Source organism: Trichoderma gamsii, assembly GCF_001481775.2.
Source record: "Trichoderma gamsii strain T6085 chromosome Unknown Scaffold_37.2, whole genome shotgun sequence".
NCBI classification, from domain to species: domain Eukaryota; kingdom Fungi; phylum Ascomycota; class Sordariomycetes; order Hypocreales; family Hypocreaceae; genus Trichoderma; species Trichoderma gamsii.
The window spans coordinates 318,336-341,232 of NW_020171374.1; the positions used below are offsets into that span (position 1 = coordinate 318,336).

Consider the following 22,897-nt stretch of genomic DNA (forward strand, 5'->3'; position numbering starts at 1 on the left):
CAACAAAATGTGCCTGGTTCCGTGGTCTAGTTGGTTATGACATTTCGTTAACATCGTTTAACGCCACCGAAAAGGTCCCCGGTTCGAGCCCGGGCGGAATCACCATTCCTTTTTGTGGTTTCTTACTCCTTTGTTGGGTAAGCGGCTTATCCTTTTTTTTTTTCCCTCCACACGATCCTTCAGGTAGAGGGCAAATTGCATGATCTATTAATGTCCTTTGAATTATTAAAACTTTTTCAACTATCCGGCATCATAACATAGCTCATAGCCTCGTGCCAACACAAAAACATTCCCATCATTCCGTCCCCAACCGTTCCACCATTTTCTGGAGGTACCTAGTTATACAGTCTATCAAAATCTATACGCTTCTCGCAAAAAGGCCGCCCTCTCGGGGAAAAGAAATTCTAAATCTCCTCCTGTCTTAGCGGCCCGCCGCCAAACTCCAAAGCCCGGAATCCCAACATCCTCTTGATTCCCAGCCACATCTCAAATGCCTCCAGCTTGAGCTCGACCCTTACGAAGCCGATCCAGGCCGTCAAAGCTCGCATCACATTCTGAGGCCAGAGCAGCGATCCGCTGCGGATAATGTCCTCGATCTGCTCGTGGAAGACAGTCCGAGTGCAGTAGCGCGCTAGAATCATAAAAGTGCGTATAGGTCCTTGGCTGGTGTGGAGGTTTTCATCAAGACTGCGTGTTAGGTCGTTGGTCTTTAGGATGAGGAGGATAATGCGAGGAACGCGGCCGAGCATTTGAACAAGGTCGACGATAAGGCCTTCCTGGAGGGCGCCGCTCATGTTTTGCTCTTCGTCTGCGCTGCGTGTCTTGAGAATCGATCCTTCTTTGCTGACGACGCTGAAGTCGCGGCCTGTGATGGCAGAGGCAAAGAGGGGGAAATCCTCCTCGCTGATGCCAGCCACCTCATGGGCATACTTCTTCATCCGGTCCATGTCTCCGTCAATGACGGCGAGCCACATCTTGGCATAGGACCGTCTCAGCGGGAGGGGAATGTCGCGATACAAGCCGTGGTCGTAAAGGATGATGTCAAAGTTGGGGCCTCGACCAAGACCGCGGCGAGTAGTGTTTTTGCGGATGGCCAGGTTACCGCCGTGAGGATCGCAGTGCAGCGGAGCACCATCGCCGAATATCATCTCGTTGAAAATTCGTGCCAATGTTGCCGACACCTCGTCGCGGTCAATGCCATTCTTGTCAAGGTAATCAAGGTCGTCTGGTCGCCGGCCTGCTTCACAGGCCATGACGAGAATTCGCTTCTTCGCCCACATGACCTCCGGCACGATGAGAGGCAGTTCGGGATGTTTAACAAAGTGCGCCTTCATGCGACGTGCGTTCTCGGCCTCCTCCCTGAAATCAAGCTCCTTGGGCAAAGAGTAATCCATTTCCGAAGATAGCCATTCCAAGTCGTACTCGGGGAAGAATCGTTTGAGCGTAGAGAAGGTGTATCTAGTGAGCGCAAGATCGAGGGGCGCCCATGCCTCCAGCTCGGGATGCTGAACCTTGACGGCCACCTTGCGTCCAGTATCCTTGATGGTTGCCAGGTGTACTTGCGCAAGCGAGGCGGCGCCAATTGGCTCTTCCGAGAACTCAGAAAAGTAGTGCCACAGTTCTTCGTTCGTATCTCTTCGGAACATATCCTGCACCGATTCGAATGATGAGACGGGGCATTTGTCCTGCAGCGGTATAAAGGTCGTCGTCCACTCAGGAGGTAAGAGGTAATTCATGGCACTCTGTCGCCCTCATGTTAGCCACATCGTGTCCATTGAGATGTTGCCTGATCTCGTTGAAAAGAATGGCGCTTACCAGGTGCTGTCCTAGCTTGATAAATATGCCGCCGTTTTTCTCCAACACTTTGAGGGTTCGCTCAGCGCATCGCTTGTGGCAAGCCTTTAGCATTTGATCTTGCTTTTCTTCGTCGTCAACCGTGGATTTTGTATTCAAGGTCGTTCGGTAGCTATCATGATTCAATCACCATTAGTTCATCGCCCGCTGGAAACGTGTCATCTCCTCCCATTGCGCACTCACTCGTTAATGCAGACGGCCAGCGCAGCAACCACTCTGCCTGTTCTCTCCGCCGCCTCGTAGCTGTTCTTGATCTCGTCGGTGAAGGCCAGCGCCGCCGTACCAGCTGCTGCTCCAGTCGACGCAAAAAGAATCAGCCTGGCGTTTGGCCCAGATTTCGCACCGCCATTGCCCTCTGACGACGAGTTTCGCCCCGAGACAAAACGTCGCGCGATAATCTGTCGGGTCGGCCTAGTGCGCGCCAATTGGCCACGACACGCAGAACAGGTCCATGAGCGGTTACCGATGCGGGCCGTCGCAAAGGTGGATTTAGAAAAGACGTTCATTTGGGGTGCCGAGGGGGCGCATTCAAAGACGTTTCGACATAGGATTCCTTCAGTTTTCGCAAATCGGCATTATGAGTATCGTGGCAAAAAGGGAGGCGGACGGCTCGTGTAAGAAAAAAAAATTAGTGCATGTGATAATGCAGAGCGCCTGCCTTTCGCTTTGAGCAGATTCCAAGGAAATGAAAAAAAAAAAAGGAAAAGAGAAAAAAGGAATAATTTCAGGCGTTGCTGGCGACTCTCATAGCGCAATAGATATTGAAAGCCGAGGAAGTGCGAGGAAGGGAAAAAGGAGGCCGAGTTTTGTTGGGAGACCCTTGGACTTTTTGCGGTGGATAATTCCTTGCGACGACGACATCATCAGATTTTTGCTGCCGGCCGCTGATTTGCCCGCCACCATCGGCCCTGCCAGCTCTGCTGATCATCCGGCGCCGCAGATGTGGGAGGCGCATCGTTAGTGGAGGCACGTGATTGCGCGCCTGCAGCGAGCGCGTCGCATCGGCCGTGTTGAGTGATCTTGATTGACGCTGCGAGACAATGGAGCATTCGTTTCTTCCAACCAGCCACTTTTCAGAGACGACACACCAGCTTTAACACCCTGTAATTACTGTCTTATACACAATTTTTCTTAGGTTTCTCCTTCATTTATGCAAAATCCCACAGACGAAGCCGCACCACACAAGATGCTGTCGTTTACTCCAAAGCCGGTTCCTTCGTGGGACAATCGTCCCGCCGTTTCATCCCCACTATCGTCTTCGCCTGTACGCGTCTCATCGCCTCTTTCTGCGGCCGAGGAAGACGCGCGATGGCAGCCTCGCCAGGTCCAGTCGTCGCCAATCAGGCCCAATAATTCCAAGTTTCAATCACGGCCTGCGCGTCCGAATCCCGTCATGAAAAGAAGAGAGGAGCTCCAGGAGCAGAGGCGCAAGGGCTTCCTGCAGAATGTCCGCCAAAAGGCCGAGGATAGATCTTGGCAAAGAAGAGACATTGAGGGCCAAGTAAGCTCAAGGGGAAAATATAGTTTTTTGGAGCGAATAGATGGCTAACGGTGGTACTTGCAGTTTCTGAAAACGAGCTGGTTAGCTAACGTCGGCCGCTTGTCTCATGATGCACCTTCATTCTCTGATGCCGATATCGAGGATGCCGCAACTTTCTCGCCTGAAACGACACAATCGCAAATGGACGAGGACATGATTCCGGAAGAACTCATGGATGAAGAGCAATTACTTACGTCTTACGAAGAGGAAGTAATGGCCCAGCAGGGATCCCGGCTTCCAGCACTGGCCGAGGAGGATGACGAGTATGATGACATTTTTGCCGAACTCATTTCACAAGAACAACAGCAAAAACCTTTGCCGCAACAGCAACCGCATCAACAGCATCAATCTTCACAACCTTCAAACCAAATGGAAATCGATTAGACCAGCATCATGATTGGTAATATTGGGAATGGTATGAAAGAAGCGTCTGTCACTTGGCGAATTATGGAGTTTGGGACCTCGGGACTCTCGGATAAATGTCTTCACATTGGCGTTGGATGGATATACTGGTATAGGATGAAAAATGTTTGCATATAGGGCGCGCACTATGGGTATATATATAAGTGTGCGTGTATATATGAATGCGTCGTGACTAGATGTTGAATGTTTATTGCGGATTGCACTGGTCTTCCGTAGCATTGAACGCTTCTTGGGCAGATGCCATATCCCCCACCAAGTCGGATGGCGGCGATCCCGCTGCTTGCATCTAGAGCTTGTTAGTCGTCATGTTTCGCAAGAGGAAAGGCCAAACAAAAGGTCAGAGTTTACCTTTTGCATCCTGTCAACAATGTATTCTCTATCAGTCGCGTTAGAGTCTGAGTAGGTGGGCTCATCGAACTTGGCCACAATCTCTCCCACAATCGTCTGCTGCTCTGCGTATCTCTTCAGGTCCTCAGCAGGAGTCGCATCCTTGTTCTTGGCGAGCCACGCGGGGAACTTGTCATGCAGTTCCTTCATTGGCTCATACAGGATCTCCTTGTTTGTCAACTGCTCCATCATGCCCATGAGCATCTTGGAAAAGTCCTCTTCGCTGCCACCGGCAAAGTCGCCAGCGGTAAGCTGCTTGAGCATTTCAGTCAAGAAGTCGTCATCGCCGCCCGCTGCAGCCGCTGCGGTGGCTTGGTCACCAGATGACTGCATGCGCTCCATGGTACGACGAATGGTATCTTGGAACGCTGCACCAGACTTTTCGCCTGCCGCCGGTTGAGGGGTGCTCGATGTAGCGGTCGTCGGAGCCGCGGCGGGAGCAGCTGTGGTAGCAGCCGTGGTGGGAGTTGCGGTGGGAGTTGCGGTGGGAGTTGCGGTGGGAGTTGCGGTGGCGGCAGGCGTACTCTTGGCTTTGTCTTTGCTGGTAGTTTGCGCTTCTTCCTGTTCTTCAGTATCGAATTGGGCGCTCATCTCGGCACCCATTTGCTTGAACATTTCTTCAAACTCAGCTTGCAGCTCCGGCTAAGGCAGACAGTCGACATTAGTATAGCACATGTCCAACAGAGATAAAAAGATAAACATACAGATTGCTCCAAGTTGGCCAGCAGACCAGCTATACCCGCTTGCATTCTGTTGGTGACTTCTTCTTCTGACATGTTCTCGTAGTCCAAGTCGGGGGGGTTGATTCCTTCTTTCAGCGTATCGTCATCGATCATCTCCTTTCGGACAGCCTTGAATCCGTCAAGCAGTTCTAACCAATCTTCGGGTCAGCATAAGTAGCTTTAGCTAATTCACGAGCGGCCATACCATCGAGATCATCCAGGTCCTCTTCATCTGGATCGGGAACATCGTCGAAATCGTCCGATACAGTCGCGGCGGGGGGTACAGGCGCTGCTGGTGTTGTTGGCTTGGTCTCCCCTTGTTTGGCCCCGGACTCCTCCGGCTTCGCCTTATCTGCCACTCCAGATGGAGAGCTCATGGTGTTCGCGTTCACAATCGGATGCCGTCAAACACAATAAGCCAGATGCGCAAGAAATCGGAGTTCGATTTGGTGGTCTCTTAAGCTGCGGCGCTAATGGAGGGGGTAGCGCGGGACAAGCACTGGGGAAATATCCAGGCGTCTGCAAACGAGCAAAGCGTTACAGTATCTTGCAATTGTGCTCAAAGATAAGCTTGGATAGTGTGGCAGTCGCATTTAGAACAGAAACGGTGCAGTCTTGGAAGAGCTTGCGAGCAGATCTGCGCGCCTCGTTGCATCTTGGGAAGTGACATGCAGCGTCACAAGCCGAGCCGAGGAAACTGGACGATGCCGGGCCCCACGCTGGAGCTTCTTTGAGGTTCTTGGGGCTGCTAGTACTACTAGCGGCTTTGCTTCAGGGCGCCTGTCCACTGTACAGGCCGGCGAGCCGTGTGCTGCAAGGGACCGGCAGGTGCCTAGGAGAGATTGATCCCTGGTTGCAAACGCTCTAGGTCGCGCAGCCTTACTGACGCCTGTGTTTTTTTATCCGACTTTCTTCTTCCTTCCAACCAAGACTACCTATTCTGTAACGCGCGCATCGCTATTCTGTTGTCTCCATTTGCAACAGAAAATTTGATTTGTTTGCCTGCATAACATCTTCCTTCGCCTGAGATCGGCGGTCCCTCTTTGCATTGCAGACCATACCGGCCTTTGCAAGGCAACGCTACCACGATCTGCCTTTGTCTCGCGATTCTTTGTCAGCTCGCCTTTTTGGTCCATAACACGATGGCCCTTTGCCAGAACAGATTACAGGAGGAGCGGTATGTGATTGCTGCCCTCACAATCTTCCAGATGATCTCATGGCGCTGACCGATGCCGATCACTAGGAAACAATGGCGACGTGACCATCCATTTGGCTTCTTCGCCAAGCCTGCTCGGACGAAGGAAGGAGTGCTCGATCTGAAGAACTGGGAGTGCGGCATTCCTGGCAAAGAAAAGACAATCTGGGAGGGAGGGCTGTTTAAGCTCAACATTGCGTTTCCCGACGGTGAGTGCTCGCGTGCACGATAAGGTTGATTAGGCCGAAACTGACTTCGCGCTTCTCTCGCTTCTCTCCAGAATACCCAACAAAGCCCCCAAAGTGTAAGTGACGATGGCGGATATTCGTGACCGCAATCGATTTCTGATATGTCAATAGGCAAATTTGTTCCTCCGCTGTTCCACCCCAACGTCTACCCCTCAGGCACCGTCTGCTTGTCGATTCTCAACGAAGAAGAGGCGTGGAAGCCAGCCATCACAGTCAAGCAGATTTTGCTCGGCATCCAAGACCTCCTCAACGATCCCAACCCCGAATCGCCCGCGCAAGCCGACGCATACAACCTATTCAAGAGAGACAAGGCTGAATACGAGAAGCGCATTCGCCGTGTGGTCCGCGAGAATCCGGCGCCGTAACGGACCTTGTTGGAGCGGTGTTGAAGACTTCTAGACATTGGGGACATTCCTATTGAGAAGACTGGCCATGGCGTTGATCGGGGGCAATACCAGGACATGTGATTTTTTTTTCGATTTTTCTTTTAGCAAATCTTACCGAAGACGGTCATGTTTGACTAGCTTCTGAAAAGCTAATCTGCTAGACAACGATATATGAGAGTACGGAATAGCATCGGCGATATGATTCCAAATGAAAGAGTGACTCTACGTGCACTTTGTCCACGAAAGGGCGTAGATTTGATGCGAACACGAGAACATAGCAGTAATTGACGATATTTGAAACGACTTGACCCTGTCTGGATCAAAACTATGGGGAAGCGACATGCTTAGAGGACGTTTAGTGAACGGACCAGAGGACCAAACGCCCTTTACCTGATATATCAATCCATGTACCATTATTGCTACCCCAGTCATCTGCCACGTGCAACTCTTCCTATCTGATCTGGCCACCGATGCATATGGGATTGCTTTAAGTAATCCCGGGGATTAATATAAACCACCAATAGTAGTGATAATTGAGACTATACGTAGACATATCGGTGTAATCAATTCTTATATGCCACGTTACCGAATCAGCCCAACTGCCCAAGCTGCTGCAAGGTGAATCATCTCACCAGGATCAGCTGTCAGCCGGCACCTCTTCTAGGTAGGTCGGCTAAAACAAGCGTTTAACGACCTACTGGAACAGCATTCGGTCCAAGACAAGGCAGGGTCGCTGGCAAGCAAACAAACAACCGCAAAGTGGCCCAAGTCCATTTTATTTTCTCTTATCAGTTTTGCTTTAGGTAATTGGCAACCCGGCTTGGCTTGCACCAATGATAATGGCCTGGCAGTGACTCTGAGCGAGCCCGAAGTCGGCGGAAGGCTAGAGTGGAAAGCTAGTACATTTAGCCTGGCATTGGTCTGCGTTTAATTTTTAAGGTGGTCGCGCAGAGTCATGTCCTGGTAGTCATATTCCACCAAATTCTTTCCTTCTTCCTTTCTTCCAATTAATTTATTCTTCCTACAACCAGAATATCTTGATCCTAAACGAAATCATACAAGATGTGTGGCATTTTTGCTTGTCATTGGTTCGTCCTGCTTCCTTATCCTTTTGCCCATCGTACAAACCTTTTGGAGGGGCAACACCCCGCCGCAGTGATAGCGAGCGCCTTATCACGAGTGCAAACATTTGGGAGAGAAGAAGCAGCTGTAGCTAACCACAATGCGCTCAAATAGCCATCCCGATGTGCAAAAGTTCAAGCCGACAGCTCTGAAGCTGGCCAAGGCGTAAGTATATCTGATTTCTTCTGGTAGCTACCTCAATTGACAATGGCGCATAGAATACGACACCGAGGTCCCGATTGGAGTACGTTTGAGTCAATTGATTTGATGGAGGTAGTTTAATGGTTGGAAGAAGAGTTTAGCTGACCGTGGATGGCTTGTGTAGGCGGAAGCGTCATTTCTCACAACACAAGTAAGTCAATTGGTTGAAGAGCGTAGACATTGGAGCCTCGGCTGACAAGTTGCACAGTCCTGTGCCATGAGCGTCTCAGTATCGTCGGTGTTGGTAAGTTTTCATCCTCGGCTCGACAAAGCATGATGCTACGATTAGACACTCGCTCATACAGTTCTAGAGTCTGGTGCTCAACCTTTGACCAACGCCGATGACACCATCATCCTTGCCGTCAACGGCGAGATCTACAACCATCGCCAGATCCGAAAGCACCTAAAAGAGCCATACCACTTCAAGACGCAATCGGATTGCGAGGTCATCATTCCCTTGGTAAGTATTTGGAGCTACCAACGCAAAATCTGTGAGAGGACCATAGGTTGACATTGTTTCCCCCTGCAATAGTATCTGGAGCACGATATCGACGCTCCCAACAGCCTTGATGGCATGTTCTCATTCGTTCTCTACGACAAGAAGCAAGATCGCACCATTGCCGCACGCGATCCGATTGGCGTTACAACATTGTACCAGGGATGGTCATGGAAGGAGCCTGGCGCTGTTTACTTTGCCTCGGAGCTCAAGTGCTTGTCCCCGGTCTGCGACAAGATCATTGCCTTCCCTCCCGGCCACGTCTACGACTCAAAAACCGGCGAGACCACCCGCTACTTCAAGCCTACTTGGTGGGATCCTACCAACGTGCCCTCTACTCCTGTCGACTACAAGACTCTCCGAACTTCTCTGGAGAAGGCTGTCAGAAAACGTCTGATGGCTGAGGTCCCTTATGGTGTGCTTCTTTCTGGTGGCCTCGACTCGAGCTTGGTCGCTTCCATTGCTCAGCGAGAGATGCTGAGACTCAGGAAGAAGTCCGAAGAGTCTAGCGGAGCCGCTACCACTGCAGAGGCCGATGTTGACCACGGAGAGGGCCTTGTCGGTGTTGACGATGACGATAACCTGTCTACCGTTACCTACCTCCCTCAGCTCAACTCCTTCTCCATTGGTCTGCCAGGATCTCCGGACAACGAGGCCGCTCTCAAGGTTGCCAAATTCCTTGGTACGAAGCACCACGTCATGACCTTTACCATTGAGGATGGCCTCAACGCACTGTCGGATGTCATCTACCACCTGGAGACGTACGATGTCACAACCATCCGAGCCTCAACGCCCATGTTCCTGCTCTCTCGCAAAATTAAGGCTATGGGCATTAAGATGGTATTGAGTGGCGAGGGTAGTGACGAGATTTTCGGTGGTTACCTTTACTTCCACGCTGCTCCCGACAAGAAGGCGTTCCACGAGGAGACTGTCCGCCGTATCAAGAACTTGCACCTTGCGGATTGTCTGCGAGCCAACAAGTCCACCTCGGCCTGGGGTCTGGAGGCCCGTGTGCCTTTCCTTGATAAGAAGGTATGAGTTACCCGCCTTATGTGAAATATCCACCCCCTTTTGACTGACTCATTTCCATAGTTTATGGAGACTGCGATGAGCATCGATCCTCAGGACAAGATGATCACCAAGGACAAGATGGAAAAGTACATTCTGCGAAAAGCTTTCGATACCTCCGACGAGCCTGGCACTGCTCCTTACCTTCCTGACTCCATCCTATGGAGACAAAAGGAGCAATTTTCCGATGGTGTCGGATACGGATGGATCGATGCGCTCAAGGATAACGCCGAACTGCACGTCACCGATGAGATGATGAAGAACCCCAAGGCTGAGTGGGGTACCGATATTCCGGATACCAAGGAGGCGTACGTATACGATCTTGCATTGGTGTTTGATAAAGAAGCTAACACTGCTATGACAGTTACTGGTACCGCCTCATGTTTGATGAGCACTTCCCTCCTCGCTGCGCTTCTACCGTGGAGCGATGGACGCCTACCTGGTCTAAGCAGACCGATCCCAGTGGCAGGTTCGTATCTCTATTTCCAGATCCCTTTTATCAAGATAGAAACAGCTACTAATAAGCTTTACAGAGCCATTGCTACCCACAACGCCAAGTATGAAGGCACTGAGTAAACGGAGTCGGCAAAAGTGCCTTTGTTGTATATGTCAAGATTTCCTAAATTTATTTCTGGTGCTGGTTGAAAGAACGTCTCAAAGGCGAAAACGTAGTACAGTATATATAAAAGTTAAGCTACAGACAGACAAAAGTATCAAATGCCACTAAAATCGAATTTATTCTCATAAGTCTTATATGATACTATGCCCGAGGTCCGGATATCGTTCGGCATTGGGAAATGAAGTACAGAATGGCGCCATTGAGTCCTTCAACCTGAACAGAGTCGTCCAAAAGACCTTCTTTTTGTTTCCTTTTTTCTAGCTCCCATTGTGCATGAACTTGTTACGGAGCGCATATGTATAGACCGCGACTAGTAGACTTTGACTGAAGAGTGATTTCGCTGTCAATGCGATGACTGTCCGTAGCGCCTTTACCGCCTTCTTTATCCAGCAGACAACCCCGCGTTGAGTCTCTGGCACTTTGGGAGTCACGATAACCGCTGTAAGCAGCAAAAGACTGCACCCAATTGCACGAAATACCCTGAAACCAGGTGCTGCAGCAATTGCCCCTAATCCAGCATCTCCAGCATGAAATCAAAGCCGCTGCCGTCAAAGCACTTCCCCCACGTGGACACAGGACAGCTCGTCATAAGTAGCACTGCACGCCAATCGAGCTTAGGCCGCTTCCCCCAATATGCCCGGCCCGACATCAGCCGACGCTCTGCGCTGCTCTTCCCCAACCGACTGATGGGCCAATCAGCGGCCGAGGCCGAGCCCAAAACATTTTCCCTCGCCTGCGCGAATCTCCTGCAACCTCTTCCTCTGGTTGATACACCGCACTTATTCTCTCCTCCTCCAGCTCAATCGCCATCTCTATTCTCCCTCTTCTTTCTCCTCACAAACCGCCAAAATGTCCATCCCCGCCTTCTCCGACATTGCCAAGCCGGCCAACGACGTATGCGCGCCTTTCCACTCCGTCCTGATTTTTCTCCTTGCTCTATAACCCCTCGGCTAGAGCTACACGATAGCCTCTAGCCGTTGGGCCGGATGACAGACGCGGCTGACCCTGCTTGCCTCCTACAGCTCCTCAACAAGGACTTCTACCACCTGTCCGCCACCACCTTTGAGTTCAAGGACACTGCTCCCAATGGCGTTGCCTTCAAGGTGACTGGCAAGTCCAGCCACGAGAAGGCCACCTCTGCTGCTGTAAGTTTTACTCCACCGACCCAATCTCCTCCTTTCCCCTCCCCCGCCACGCCTGCGAGCAATTCGCCGTGACGATTGGGAGCATTGCTGCATGCTTGGCATACGTGCCTCTAGGACAAGAATATGAGACTGACCTAGCTGTTGCTATGAATAGATTGAGGGAAAATACACCGACAAGCCTACTGGTACGACATCCCGCCGCAGACTGAAACACACCAGCTCTCCCCTGGCGCGCGCTTTTGAACTCGCCGCAGACACTTCAATGCGCACCCATTGCTAGACTCCATCGAATTCTTTGCTAACGCTTCTGCGTTTACAGGCCTGACTCTGACCCAGACCTGGAACACCGCCAACGCCCTCGACACCAAGGTTGAGGTCAACGACACCCTCGCCAAGGGCCTCAAGCTCGAGGGTCTCTTCAACTTCCTCCCCGCCACCGCCGCCAAGGGTGCCAAGTTCAACCTGCTCTTCAAGCAGCCCGGCTTCCACGGCCGTGCTTTCTTCGACCTCCTCAAGGGCCCCACCGCCAACGTCGATGCCGTTGTCGGCCACGAGGGTTTCCTTGCCGGTGCCAGCGCTGGCTATGATGTTAACAAGGCTGCCCTGACCGGCTACAGCGCCGCTGTTGGCTACGTCGCTCCTCAGTACAGCGCTGCCATCACCGCCACTGACAACCTGAGCACCTTTGCTGCTTCTTACTACCACAAGGTCAACAGCCAGGTTGAGGCTGGTGCCAAGGCCACCTGGAACTCCAAGACCAGCAACACCGTTGGCCTCGAGGTTGCCAGCAAGTACCGCATTGACCCCGTCTCCTTCGCCAAGGTTTGTCTCCCTAAAGATCCCATCGCAATGAGCACTCCGTTGCTAATAAACTCTTTTCTCAACGATAGGTCAAGATCAACGACCGTGGTATTGCTGCTCTTGCCTACAACGTCCTCCTCCGTGAGGGTGTCACCCTGGGTCTTGGTGGCTCTTTCGATACCCAGAAGCTCGACCAGGCTACCCACAAGCTCGGTGCCAGCTTCACCTTTGAGGGTTAAGCTCAGAAATATCAAATCTGATATCACTGCCATGACTCATTTAGCGCCTACATACATGCCTATATGTGAGACGTGAGTGACGATGTGGCCGAGTAGTTTGCTCCATTGCCGCAGCTACATCTCCGACCGACCAAACCTTTATGAAAACCACAAACCGAAAGGAGACTTAGCGATTGAGTCTCGGGGTAGATAGAAGGAGGAGAAAATAAAGAATATTTTGCGCAAGTGAAAAAAGGGCTGTTGTCTGTTGGTTATTGTGATGTATATCTTGGAGTATGATGCGGCATGCTTGTGTATATTACGCTCGTTATGGTACTTAAGTAATTCTAATCACGATAGCTTGACGAAGAATGATATTGAATTGCCATTATTCATTGTTCTTTCTGTTCGAACTCTATCTTTCTCATCACCAGCCATATCGTAACAATGTAAAATTGTACCCATTGTACTCCGAAGGAGGCGGTTGAGGGACTCTGTATGCTTCAAACATTTGATAGAGCATCTTATTCTGCCTTGAAACCGCTATAATGCAAAAGTGTGCTATTCATAGCCTTCTGCATTACCCATCTAATATACACTGCTCTATATTTGTACACAAGGCCTTCGCTCAGCGCTAGCCTTCCCCAGAACGCCAATCTGCAAGAACCATTAATACGACGGAGCACCACGCGTTTCACTACTCCCTCTCCTTCTTCTGCCTCCCCAGGCGCATAAACTGCAAATACACCGCCGGTGCCAGAAACGTCGCCGCCAATATGCCCGCCACGATCAAAAAGTGCCCCGCCAGGCTCGTCTGCGGCTCAAACTCAATGTCGTCGTCCCCAACAGCCCTCTTCTGGCGCTTCCACCGGCGGTGATCCTGCCTCTCGTGCGTCCTCGTGTGGCCGGCCTTGTCAAAGTGCGGCACGTGCTCGTCTCGGTGGTGGAAAGGATCAGACCCCGGGCCCATCCCGCCGTAGTGATGCGTCTGGTGGAAGGCGCTCGTGTTCCATGGGTTGGCGCGGTCCGTCTCAGATGCTGAGCCAGAGCTGCCGGTGGACTCCTCGTGTGCCTGGTGGCGCTTGTCGGCGTGCGCGCCCCATCCGCCGTTGCGGTAGAAGCTGGGAGGAGGGCCGCGGAAGGTTCCTCTGCGGCGGCTCAGGCCGGAGGGGGGACGGCCGCCGGCGGGGTTGGTGCTGTGGTAGGAGGCTTGGTGAGGGTTGTGAGATTGGTGGTGAAGGCGCAGGACGTCGCGGTCGTAGGAGGCGCGGCGGGAGGCGTCGGAGAGGATGGTGTAGGACTCGGAGATGAGGGAGAAGGTGTGGGCGGCGTCGGGGTCGGAGCGATTTGCGTCGGGGTGGTGAGCTTTGGAGAGCGCATAGAAGGATCTGGTGGATTTGTTAGATATGATGGCAAGTAGAAGGAGAGGAATCCGACGGACTTCTTGATCTCTCCTACACTGGCGTCTAGCGGAACTTTCAACCGCTCATAATGATTCTTTCCTTCGAAGGCACTCTGGGCGAGATGCCTCGTCGCATGAAACCCCCTCTTATGGCTGCCATTGCAACAGCGCAAGAGCAGCGATTGTCTCGCCGAAGCCGAAGTCGAAGCTCTACTCAGCCCATGTGTCGTTGCGGCAGCGGATTCTCTAGTTACGCAACACCGTAGGATTGATTGCGCAAGGGGACAAGAGACGGTGACGAGAGTGTGCGGAAGACGGGGTGGCATGCCTTGCGTATCCTCATCACGTAAACGAGGTAGAGCTTGAAAGGGAGGAAGAGTGGTTTTGTTCGCTCTGTAGATTGCCTGGGTGGTGATGTAATCGAAGAGGTGGGGCAGTTGATTGAGAGTCAAGCTAACTTTACAACAGAACCCGGTAAGACTGCTTCATACCCGGTTTTTTATGCTTATATCAAGCTTGCAAGTTCTTCTAATTTTTCCATTGTATATGAGGTCAAGAGATCTCATTTAATTGGAAATTCTGTCAGGCTATAACGACAAGCCAGTAACTGTATGCATGTCGAAACTTTGTCCTCGCCCCCTGTTGCGCATTTAAGCCTCTCACAAGTGCAAAAGCGTATACGCCCAGACGAAGCCCTATATAGTCAGTCAATAACATTGACTTGAATTCATAAAATAGTTACAGATTTTAAAGGGCCGATTGGAAATGTTGGCCTCTGCTGTAGGAACATAACTAGCATACCAGTAATGCTAGATACTTCTTACAGTAACTGCGGACTGCCCAGTCAACTCAATGTCTCATAGCACAAGCATGGTATACTTATAGCAACAGCTCTATATCGAAATGAGGGTCTTGGGCTATGCATGTTGTGATATATATATATTCCGTAACAGCAAGGATCATAGCATTCAAATTTCCAACTGATTAGGAATCATTAGATAGAATAAGTCAGTAGAGTTAACAAGAACGCTAATATGTAAATGTAACATATGCAAGATCCATACAGCTAGCTACCTACTTATTCTAGTAACATACTGTAGCTTATTCCGGGACTTGTAAGACGCCGAAAATGACAATAAGTTGACAATTCAAGTATTGTAGCAACACGCTGTATCATTACGCTAACCAGGGCAAGAGATGAGGCTGCTATTGTAATATTAGCAATCATTGTAGTAGAAGCAGCTGCTTTAGAAGAACAATCTTTTACAAGAGAGTAAATTGTAACAGGGAACTTCCAAGACTATGATTTAGGTATATAAAGTTAGGTTTGGCATCATTTTCTTTCGTATTATTTCTTTCATTATCATCATAACTGTCAACTCCAGATCTTACAGTTTACGAATTGCAATAATGTGTTTACTCAAACTATGTTTGATAGGAAGCTTGCCTTTCAATGCGTTCTAGCTAGAACAGCTGTTTTGAATGTTTGTTTGCAATTTCTTCCAGTTTCTTCCAGTTTCTGCAATTTTCTTGCTAACTAACAGCTACAGTTTGAGGACCTCGATATTTCCAATGAGGTCTCTTGCGCTGGATATAATCCAGGTGGCAACCAATTTTACTACCAGGTACTGATTATCAAAAGATAACTGAGGAAAGGAGAGGCATTTACAGTGATAGGATTATGCCATTTGGGGCCCCGGAGACAACATAATCTACAATACAACTGCGACTAAAGCTTGCGCTTCTGCAAAACATGAGATCCCGCCTGTTCTCTTAGATTCCAGCCAATAACGGGCAGATTAATAGTTCGGAGCACTGGCTGCACCCTCGTCTCTTTCGCATATAGGTGCCACCGACAACCAATAACGCTCCTCGGCAGTCAGAAATCACACTGGGCCTAGATACATGAATGACATTCTATCTCATCTAGCTAAGCAAGATTAAACAATGTATTGGATTTTTACAACTTGGGAAAACTTTTCGGTACAGATCGAACGGTACTGATTAGCTCTTGGGATCCTCAATACAAAGAATCTGATCCTATCACCAAAGAGGTAGAAGATTCAGTCCACCATGTCGCTGCTCCTCAACAAAGATCTAGCGAGACAACAGTCGAAGCAGAACTAACTATATGTAGCCAGGGTATTACAGAAAGCAGTTGTAGGCGTATGGATTGCTATAAGAGACTATCGTTGTTGATAAACTTAGAGTTACTGCCCCCTATCTACCGTTTTCAAATGGATATTCAAGTCTGGCTTTACCCACAGCTCAAAATTCTCTTGTCCGTGCATCCAATTCTCGCTTTTTTGATCAATCTCCATATCGAATTCCCAGATTAACCTTGCCAGGATGAGTCTCATCTCAGCATAAGCCAAGTTCCTCCCGATGCAGCTCCTTTGCCCGAGCAGGAAGGCATTCACAGCGTCGAGTCGATCGCCGGCATATTTCGACTTTTCGTCTCCCTTGTTGTAGAAGCGGTCAGGATCGAAGCGAGATGGCTCGAGGAAGAGCCGTTCGTCACGATACATGGCCCATTGCCAGATTCCGACGCGGGTGCCCCCGGGAACAAACGACCCGGCAATCTCATGGCCTCCAGCAGGAACCAGGCGCGGCGAGGAGACTGCATCGGGTGGGTAGACTCGCAGAGCCTCGTCCAAGACAGCGAGCATATAAGTCAGGCTGGCTACGCTGCTGAGAGTCATGTCTTCTGGCCGCTGGAATCGGCCTCGTACTTCGGCAACGAGTTTCTTTAGCACGTCTTCGTGCGTTGCGAGAAGAAAAACAGCTCCCGTGAGCAGCGTCGCAGTGGTCTCGCTGCCAGCATTGACCAGCAATGTCGCATTCCTCTTGAGCCCATCTATGCTCATACCGTCCTTTATCAGCGTGTCCATGAAATCGCTTCGGTTAGTACCCATCCCGATTCTTTTTTTCGTTTTGCTCAAGACTAGCTCAAAATGCATCTGGCGGGCTTTACCGCCCAGCCACCTCATGATCCTTGCAGACCATAGGAAGCCAAGAGCATTGAAGATCTGAATCTTGACACGGCCTTTGAAGCTACCCAGCACAAGCGCGATCCATGGATGATAACCACTGCCTTCGAGACATCCAAAATCTTCCCCAAATGTGAGGTTGCCGATGATGTCAAAGGTGGTGTAGGCGATCCAGTCGCGCATGTTGACACTTTGAGGTCTCCCCGTGGCATCAGTGCTGTTCTCCCGGAGTCTTCGTATCAAAAGATCGACATAGCTTCCAATGAGAGGCTCTTGCTCCTTCATTGCCCGATCACTAAAGCCAGGGACCAGCTTCTTCCGAAGATGGTGATGCGCCTCCTATGTGGTACACAGATGTAAGTAAGCTGTTTCTCCTAGTAAGCTAGTATGACTGACATCATCAGAACTGATCACCGACGGGGGCAAATCCCCGAATGGATTGTAGAAGGCCATGTCTGGTGCCAGAGCATGGCTGTGGCTAGTCTTGGCAATGCCGGGAGGCTGCCGAATGAAGATGTCTTCCCATGCTTGAGGATCCGTGAAAGAAAGCTCGTTGGGAGCAATTCTTACTACCGGGCCATAACGCTTGTGGAGATCCTCAATGTGGTAGATAAGTTTGCCTCTGGAAAGGAAGTAGAGCTTCGAAATTACGCTGGCTCTATTGTAAATTGGGCCGGGAAACTTACGAAGGGGATGAAGGAAAAGATTGTAGAAGAGGAAAGAGACTATGTACACGAATGAGAGTATGATGGCGAAGAGGCATAATTGGAGAGGAGATTGGAGGATCAGGACCGCCATGGCGCACACGATCTTACGAGTACGCCAGCAAGAGAGGCGGAAGGAAATGAGGGGAAAGAATATCAAGAAGCTAAAATAAAAAGTCCCCGAGCGCAATTGTTTCCTTAGACGAGGGCCTTTGTAATGAGAAGTTCAGTCCAGAGGCTTGACTTGGCACTGTTGGCAGGACTTGAATCCTGTCAGACAAGCATGAAGCTTCCAACTCACCTCCTCCAAACAAAAGAGCCTGCTTATCCCAACGTACCCGCAGGATCCGAAAGGAAGCGAAGGATTTAATGTTGTAGATGCAACGTTCCTAAATAGTATTACTCTTTCCCCCACGCAATTGGGAGCTATCGCCTTGCAGGTGAAGGATTGATCGGCAAGGGGACCATGTTCATATACGCAAGCGTATCTGTATAGGAGGCGTATATGTAAGAACCAAATACGCAGCCCGATCTAGTGGCATCGCACGAATTATACGACCAAAATTCGGTGTCATACGTCGCATAGCGTTATATCACACAATTAGAATTAGGGATCTCTTATCCAGAGCCCAAATTCCTTGAGAAAGAGCCCAAGAAGAGTGAAATTCTTCTATTTTTAGTTAGTATAGCTTAGTAAGATAACTGGGGTAAGTAGCTCTAGGTACTGTAAAGTACTGTAACTTAGGAGACGTTATTTAGCACTCTAATCTCATTATCTAACACCCTAGCTATAGCGTAATAATATAGCTATATATAACTGCGAAATACTAAACATTTAAAAAAGCAGCAGTAGCAGCAGTAGCAGCAGTAGCAGCAGTAGCAGCAGTAGCAGCAGTAGCAGCAGTAGCAGCAGTAGCAGCAGTAGCAGCAGTAGCAGTAGTAGTAGCAGTAGCAGCAGTAGCAGCAGTAGCAGCAGTAATAGCAGTTAGCAGTAGCAGTAATAATAGCAGTTAGCAGTAGTAGTATTAGCAGTAATAGCAATAATACTAGCAGCAGCCCACGCTTAAGCTAGAGGGCTGGATAACAGAATTAGGGTGTTAAATAATGTCTCCCTATATATTCCCATAGCTATTTCCTATAGTAGTAACCTAGGTATACTTAGAGCTACTATAAGTGACTTTTGCAATATAAGCACCCGGCGGTTTGGGCGCTTTCTTAAGGAATTTGGGCTCTTGATAAGGGGTCCCTAGAATTAACGGTGCTAAAAGAATGAGTATTTCAGACGTGTGCGAGTGTACAGGTAGTCAATATGTGCCCGTTGGATCGTACCCACTTACCGAAAAGGTGGCTACAGGTAGTAAGACGTGGGAACATCTCTTTTTGGTAAAGATGGGGAATGAAAGCGGATCTAATGGGTGCAAGTACATTGATCTCTTTTCTTATGCGGGGTGCCAAAAATATCGCCAGCCCGCCATGATAGGCGGCCTGTCTATACAACTCTTCGTCTGCTGTCGTTCACATCGCCCTGCTTTCATCTTCTGAGTACTGCCGCAGGGCTTTGACAGCCATAGCCGTAATAACACCCCTGGAACCGACCTTGATATCCTCTTTCCCATACTTGAAGAGCCACACCCGCGCCCAGCCGCCGTCGAGTTGCTGGCTCTCCAGCAGCACTCGCACATCTCTCTTCGCGTACGGTATTCCCATAGCCTGAGCACTCAAAATCCTCAGTGCAGCTCCCAGGACGTCACTATCGCACCCTGACCGATCCCGGATTTCACTCTTCAGTAGCTCCCGCATCTCCACCAACGACGGATCCGTAGGCCGCCGCGAGCATAGATTGCTGAGGATGTAAGGCATGTAGTCAACATTTTCATAGTAACGGCTTCCGAGCTCATAAGTCTTCGTCCGGAGCAGGCGGCAGAGGAAGAGGTAAGTATGTGCCAGTAAAGAGCCTTTGCCCTCTAAAGCGAAAAACCTGAAAGCATTGGCAATAATGCCATGGCAGAGGCGAGGACGGCTCTTGTTGAACCAACACTGTGCGTATCACTTCGTGTTAGAGAAAACATATATCAGGACAAGAAATCTCAAATGCTTCTTACCAACGGTAGGTTGTCCGGGCTGAGGTTAGAGAGAATCGCGTCCATTGCTGCCTCCTTCTCATGAGCGGGGATATCGTCCAGTGTGCACATGGCATACGAAGTGGTATCGCAGTCATCGCTGTAAGTAGTGCCCATGAACGTGTTGGAGTGGTGAAAATAGTTCCATGTCGGCCCTTCCCTTCTTTGTAGCTTGATCAAGCGCCTGCATACTCATTAGCGATTGATTATCCTTTGCCTTCCAGAAGACCCAAATAGTCACAAGAGCATTCGTACTCGTCCTTGGTAAGCTCCAAAATGATCAGCTGGCTAAAGTTATCAGGCTGTTCTCCTCCAGTGCTTAGTTCCAGCATCATCTTCTTCGCGTTTCTCTCCATATACTCCATGCCGCGATCCACGGGATTTCCTAATAAGTTCCAAATGCGCCTCTCAACCTCTTGTGGGTCGCTAAAAGTCACTGCTTTAAATCCTAGCGCTGAAGCAGCCACGGTATTTTCCACCCGATCGTCAATAAATATAGCTTCTCTGACATTAAGCTCAAATTTTTCCAGAAACGTTATGTAAGAGGCATTCTCTGGCTTTCTCTTTCCCGCCTCATAGCTGGGCCTAAAACCGTCTATGATGCCCCACGATGAAATCATTGGCTTCAGAAACTCATAGTCTGGCTGCGAAATGTTGCTCATTCCATAAATTTTGATCTCTGGAAAGGCTGCTTTGATATTCTTGATGGCAGCTATGAATTCAGAATGCGGTTTGACTGTTTTGGTGAGCTGTTCCAGGGCATCTGAGAAGACATTCACGTCCATCTCAAATTCTGAAGAGACTTTTTCGTAGCATTCCTGACGAGATGAGATTTTCCCGCACTCATAGTCATACCATGTCGGCGAGTCGAGCACGTTCTTGATCTGGCTGGGTTTCAAGACGCTTGAGGGGGCTTTGCCTCCGTAAGAAAGAAGAACGCCATTCAAATCCAAAATAATGGCCTTGTAGCGAGGCGTGGCGGCGTGAGTTGAGTGAGGCATGACAGCGTGAGTTGAGTGGAGAAGAATAAACTGATATGGCTTCAGTTGGCATAAAGTTTCACGCACACTGGATGCGTCTGCAGGAGAGTGGCCACATGTAATAAAGAAGACAGCACGAGAGACAAATAATATAGCACACGGGACAAGGTGGCCTTCTGCTTAGTTTACCTGCCTGAGAGCCTAGATACGCTGCATGTCGCATATAGCACGTTGTACGTAGATAACCCTAACACCAGAATCCCCAGCTACCATGTAGTCTACTATACGACTACCGTCAGATCTGCAGCCCCACCCTAGATGTAAGATTTACGATGCGACACTATGTACCAGGTGCCCCAGGATTCTTTCTTATGCTTTTATCCGGGCAGGATGACAAGACGAAGGATTGAATGTTACAGACAATGTGGTCCTTGCCGCTACCTCGTCTATCCCGCCTTCTGGTGTCGGTTTCATCAAAGGCCTTATCGTAGTCTCCGCTACGCATCCTCAACTCGCTGTAACGTGTGTCCTAGCTAGGCATGCGTGTGCTCGATAAGCTGTGTTCCGCGGAGTACCGATCCTTCCAGCTGGACGTTTTACATCTCGCGGATCTAATCTAACAGAGCCCTACATGCATTATGGTCCTGATCTAACTCAAAGAGGTAGTTACAAGTAGCCATAAACATGCCAACTTACCGCAACCTTCTACCATGCAGTGATATAGTAGGTATCGTTTAAAACAAACAGCCAGATGGCGTTTTAAGACACTTGGGGGGCCAGCTCCTATCTATGGGGACACAAGGCGTCTCAACAGCACTCTCTACAGCTTATGGGGCTTTATAAACTCCCTACCAAGTTGACAGTACAAGTCCTCTGAACCAACGCAACTCCTTTTTACATACTGATCTCCTAAACTTAGAAGCTTACCATGTCCCCGTCTACGTCCAGGCTGTATCCTCCTATCGCGCCTCCAACAATTACAAATCCGCCTGATCTATCCACTTTACCGCCCGGCCTGGTCCCCGTCTCCCCCATCATCACCGACCACCGGAGTGATGAAGAGATCTCAGCATGGCTTGCCACCCGCCACGCCGTGAGCTCTGACAAGAACGTCTGGGCCTTTTGGCACTCCGGCTTTCTGTCCATGCGGCCATGGTGCCGTCGTAACGTTATCAACTGGGTCAGAAGGCTGGGTCCCGATTGGACTGTCCATGTACTGGACCTTGCTCAAGGCTCAGAGGCAAATGTCCGCCATTTTATTCCTGAGAAGCTCCTCCCCGATGCTTTGCTAGATGGCACCATGGACGGGCCGAGCGTGGGTCAGCACTCGGGTGATTTAGTTAGGCTGCCCCTGCTATGGCTATATGGCGGCGTGTGGCTTGATGCCGGAACTCTCTTGTTTCGACACATCGATGACATCTGCTGGCGGCAGATTGAGGACCCAGCCACGCCATATGAGATGGCTGGCTTCGTGCTCCGTCTACGTCCCGATGAAGATGCCATGATAAACGGCTTCATTGCCGCCAAGAGGAACAATCCCTTCATCAAGCGCTGGCATGACATCTATCTCACCATGTGGAAGGGCGTCACAAATGCTGATGGATTCCACAAACACCCCCTCCTGAGGCATCTGCCGCTGTTGAATCCTCCCTTGAGCAAGAGCAAGCTTGAGCTGGATGTGACAATGGAGTCCTTTACCGACTATCTCGCTCACTTCGTAGCCTTGGAGCGGCTTCGTAAGCTTGTTGATCCAAGTGATGGCTTCGATGGACCAAAGTACTATCGGGAGAATATATTATTCGCAAAGGCAATGCAAGAGACATACTACGTGCAGCCGAAGACTAACTGGTCTGGTCCTCAGCAGCTCGGCTATCTGACGACGCGAAGGGACGGACTGGACGGCAGTGAGTCGGATGAAGTGCGTGAGAAATGGCTCGAGGCGCAGGAATTTGTACATGATGCACTGGCGAATAGCTCAACGATGAAGCTGTCCCATGGCCATCCCGGCGGAAAGGACTTTCTTGCGGATCTTCTCGATCAACAGGGAGAAGGAAGGGACTGCGAGCCCTCAAGTTTTGGAGAGTATCTGAGATGGGGAAGTGTTCATCTAAATCAAACCAGAGAAATGATTCCTTACAGAATAGATAATAGCAAGGAGAAGGTGTATCACATTGGGGTATTAGAGCCAGTAGAGAAAGAGTAGCAAAAATATGATATCGCTGATTGAACGAGATGTACCTTTAGAAGGCTTCCGGCAACCATCATTTTATTTTGTT

At 50.0% G+C, this 22,897-nt stretch overlaps 9 protein-coding genes across 9 annotated transcripts; 4 read left to right on the forward strand and 5 right to left on the reverse strand.

The window, feature by feature from the left end:
* Positions 1-404: 404 nt before the first annotated feature.
* On the reverse strand, positions 405-2,360 carry TGAM01_v208647 (aarF domain-containing kinase; the record flags this gene model as incomplete). The annotated part of the gene is made up of 3 exons (XM_018806232.1): positions 405-1,742; positions 1,816-1,966; positions 2,038-2,360. The coding sequence occupies 3 exons, from the start codon at positions 2,358-2,360 to the stop codon at positions 405-407; spliced, it is 1,812 nt and encodes a 603-aa protein (XP_018660483.1).
* A 680-nt stretch (positions 2,361-3,040) lies between these two features.
* TGAM01_v208648 (hypothetical protein) lies at positions 3,041-3,778 on the forward strand (the record flags this gene model as incomplete). The annotated part of the gene is made up of 2 exons (XM_018806231.1): positions 3,041-3,355; positions 3,419-3,778. The coding sequence occupies 2 exons, from the start codon at positions 3,041-3,043 to the stop codon at positions 3,776-3,778; spliced, it is 675 nt and encodes a 224-aa protein (XP_018660482.1).
* Positions 3,779-4,120: 342 nt separating this feature from the next.
* TGAM01_v208649 (hypothetical protein) lies at positions 4,121-5,040 on the reverse strand (the record flags this gene model as incomplete). Its single annotated transcript, XM_018806230.2, has 2 exons — positions 4,121-4,846; positions 4,909-5,040. 2 exons carry the CDS (start codon positions 5,038-5,040, stop codon positions 4,121-4,123), a joined length of 858 nt encoding a protein of 285 aa, XP_018660481.2.
* A 1,028-nt stretch (positions 5,041-6,068) lies between these two features.
* TGAM01_v208650 (SUMO-conjugating enzyme ubc9) lies at positions 6,069-6,734 on the forward strand (the record flags this gene model as incomplete). The annotated part of the gene is made up of 4 exons (XM_018806229.1): positions 6,069-6,103; positions 6,170-6,330; positions 6,402-6,425; positions 6,481-6,734. 4 exons carry the CDS (start codon positions 6,069-6,071, stop codon positions 6,732-6,734), a joined length of 474 nt encoding a protein of 157 aa, XP_018660480.1.
* Positions 6,735-11,110: 4,376 nt separating this feature from the next.
* Positions 11,111-12,446, forward strand: TGAM01_v208651 (mitochondrial outer membrane protein porin; the record flags this gene model as incomplete). The annotated part of the gene is made up of 5 exons (XM_024550382.1): positions 11,111-11,155; positions 11,236-11,406; positions 11,561-11,591; positions 11,687-12,228; positions 12,297-12,446. The coding sequence occupies 5 exons, from the start codon at positions 11,111-11,113 to the stop codon at positions 12,444-12,446; spliced, it is 939 nt and encodes a 312-aa protein (XP_024404891.1).
* Positions 12,447-13,122: 676 nt separating this feature from the next.
* Positions 13,123-14,170, reverse strand: TGAM01_v208652 (hypothetical protein; the record flags this gene model as incomplete). The annotated part of the gene is made up of 2 exons (XM_018806226.1): positions 13,123-13,813; positions 14,082-14,170. The coding sequence occupies 2 exons, from the start codon at positions 14,168-14,170 to the stop codon at positions 13,123-13,125; spliced, it is 780 nt and encodes a 259-aa protein (XP_018660477.1).
* A 1,867-nt stretch (positions 14,171-16,037) lies between these two features.
* Positions 16,038-17,615, reverse strand: TGAM01_v208653 (cytochrome P450; the record flags this gene model as incomplete). The annotated part of the gene is made up of 2 exons (XM_024550383.1): positions 16,038-17,156; positions 17,214-17,615. 2 exons carry the CDS (start codon positions 17,613-17,615, stop codon positions 16,038-16,040), a joined length of 1,521 nt encoding a protein of 506 aa, XP_024404892.1.
* A 1,421-nt stretch (positions 17,616-19,036) lies between these two features.
* On the reverse strand, positions 19,037-20,642 carry TGAM01_v208654 (hypothetical protein; the record flags this gene model as incomplete). Its single annotated transcript, XM_018806224.1, has 3 exons — positions 19,037-19,558; positions 19,624-19,825; positions 19,897-20,642. 3 exons carry the CDS (start codon positions 20,640-20,642, stop codon positions 19,037-19,039), a joined length of 1,470 nt encoding a protein of 489 aa, XP_018660475.1.
* Positions 20,643-21,549: 907 nt separating this feature from the next.
* TGAM01_v208655 (capsule polysaccharide biosynthesis protein) lies at positions 21,550-22,824 on the forward strand (the record flags this gene model as incomplete). The annotated part of the gene is made up of 1 exon (XM_018806223.1): positions 21,550-22,824. The coding sequence occupies one exon, from the start codon at positions 21,550-21,552 to the stop codon at positions 22,822-22,824; it is 1,275 nt and encodes a 424-aa protein (XP_018660474.1).
* Positions 22,825-22,897: the final 73 nt, after the last annotated feature.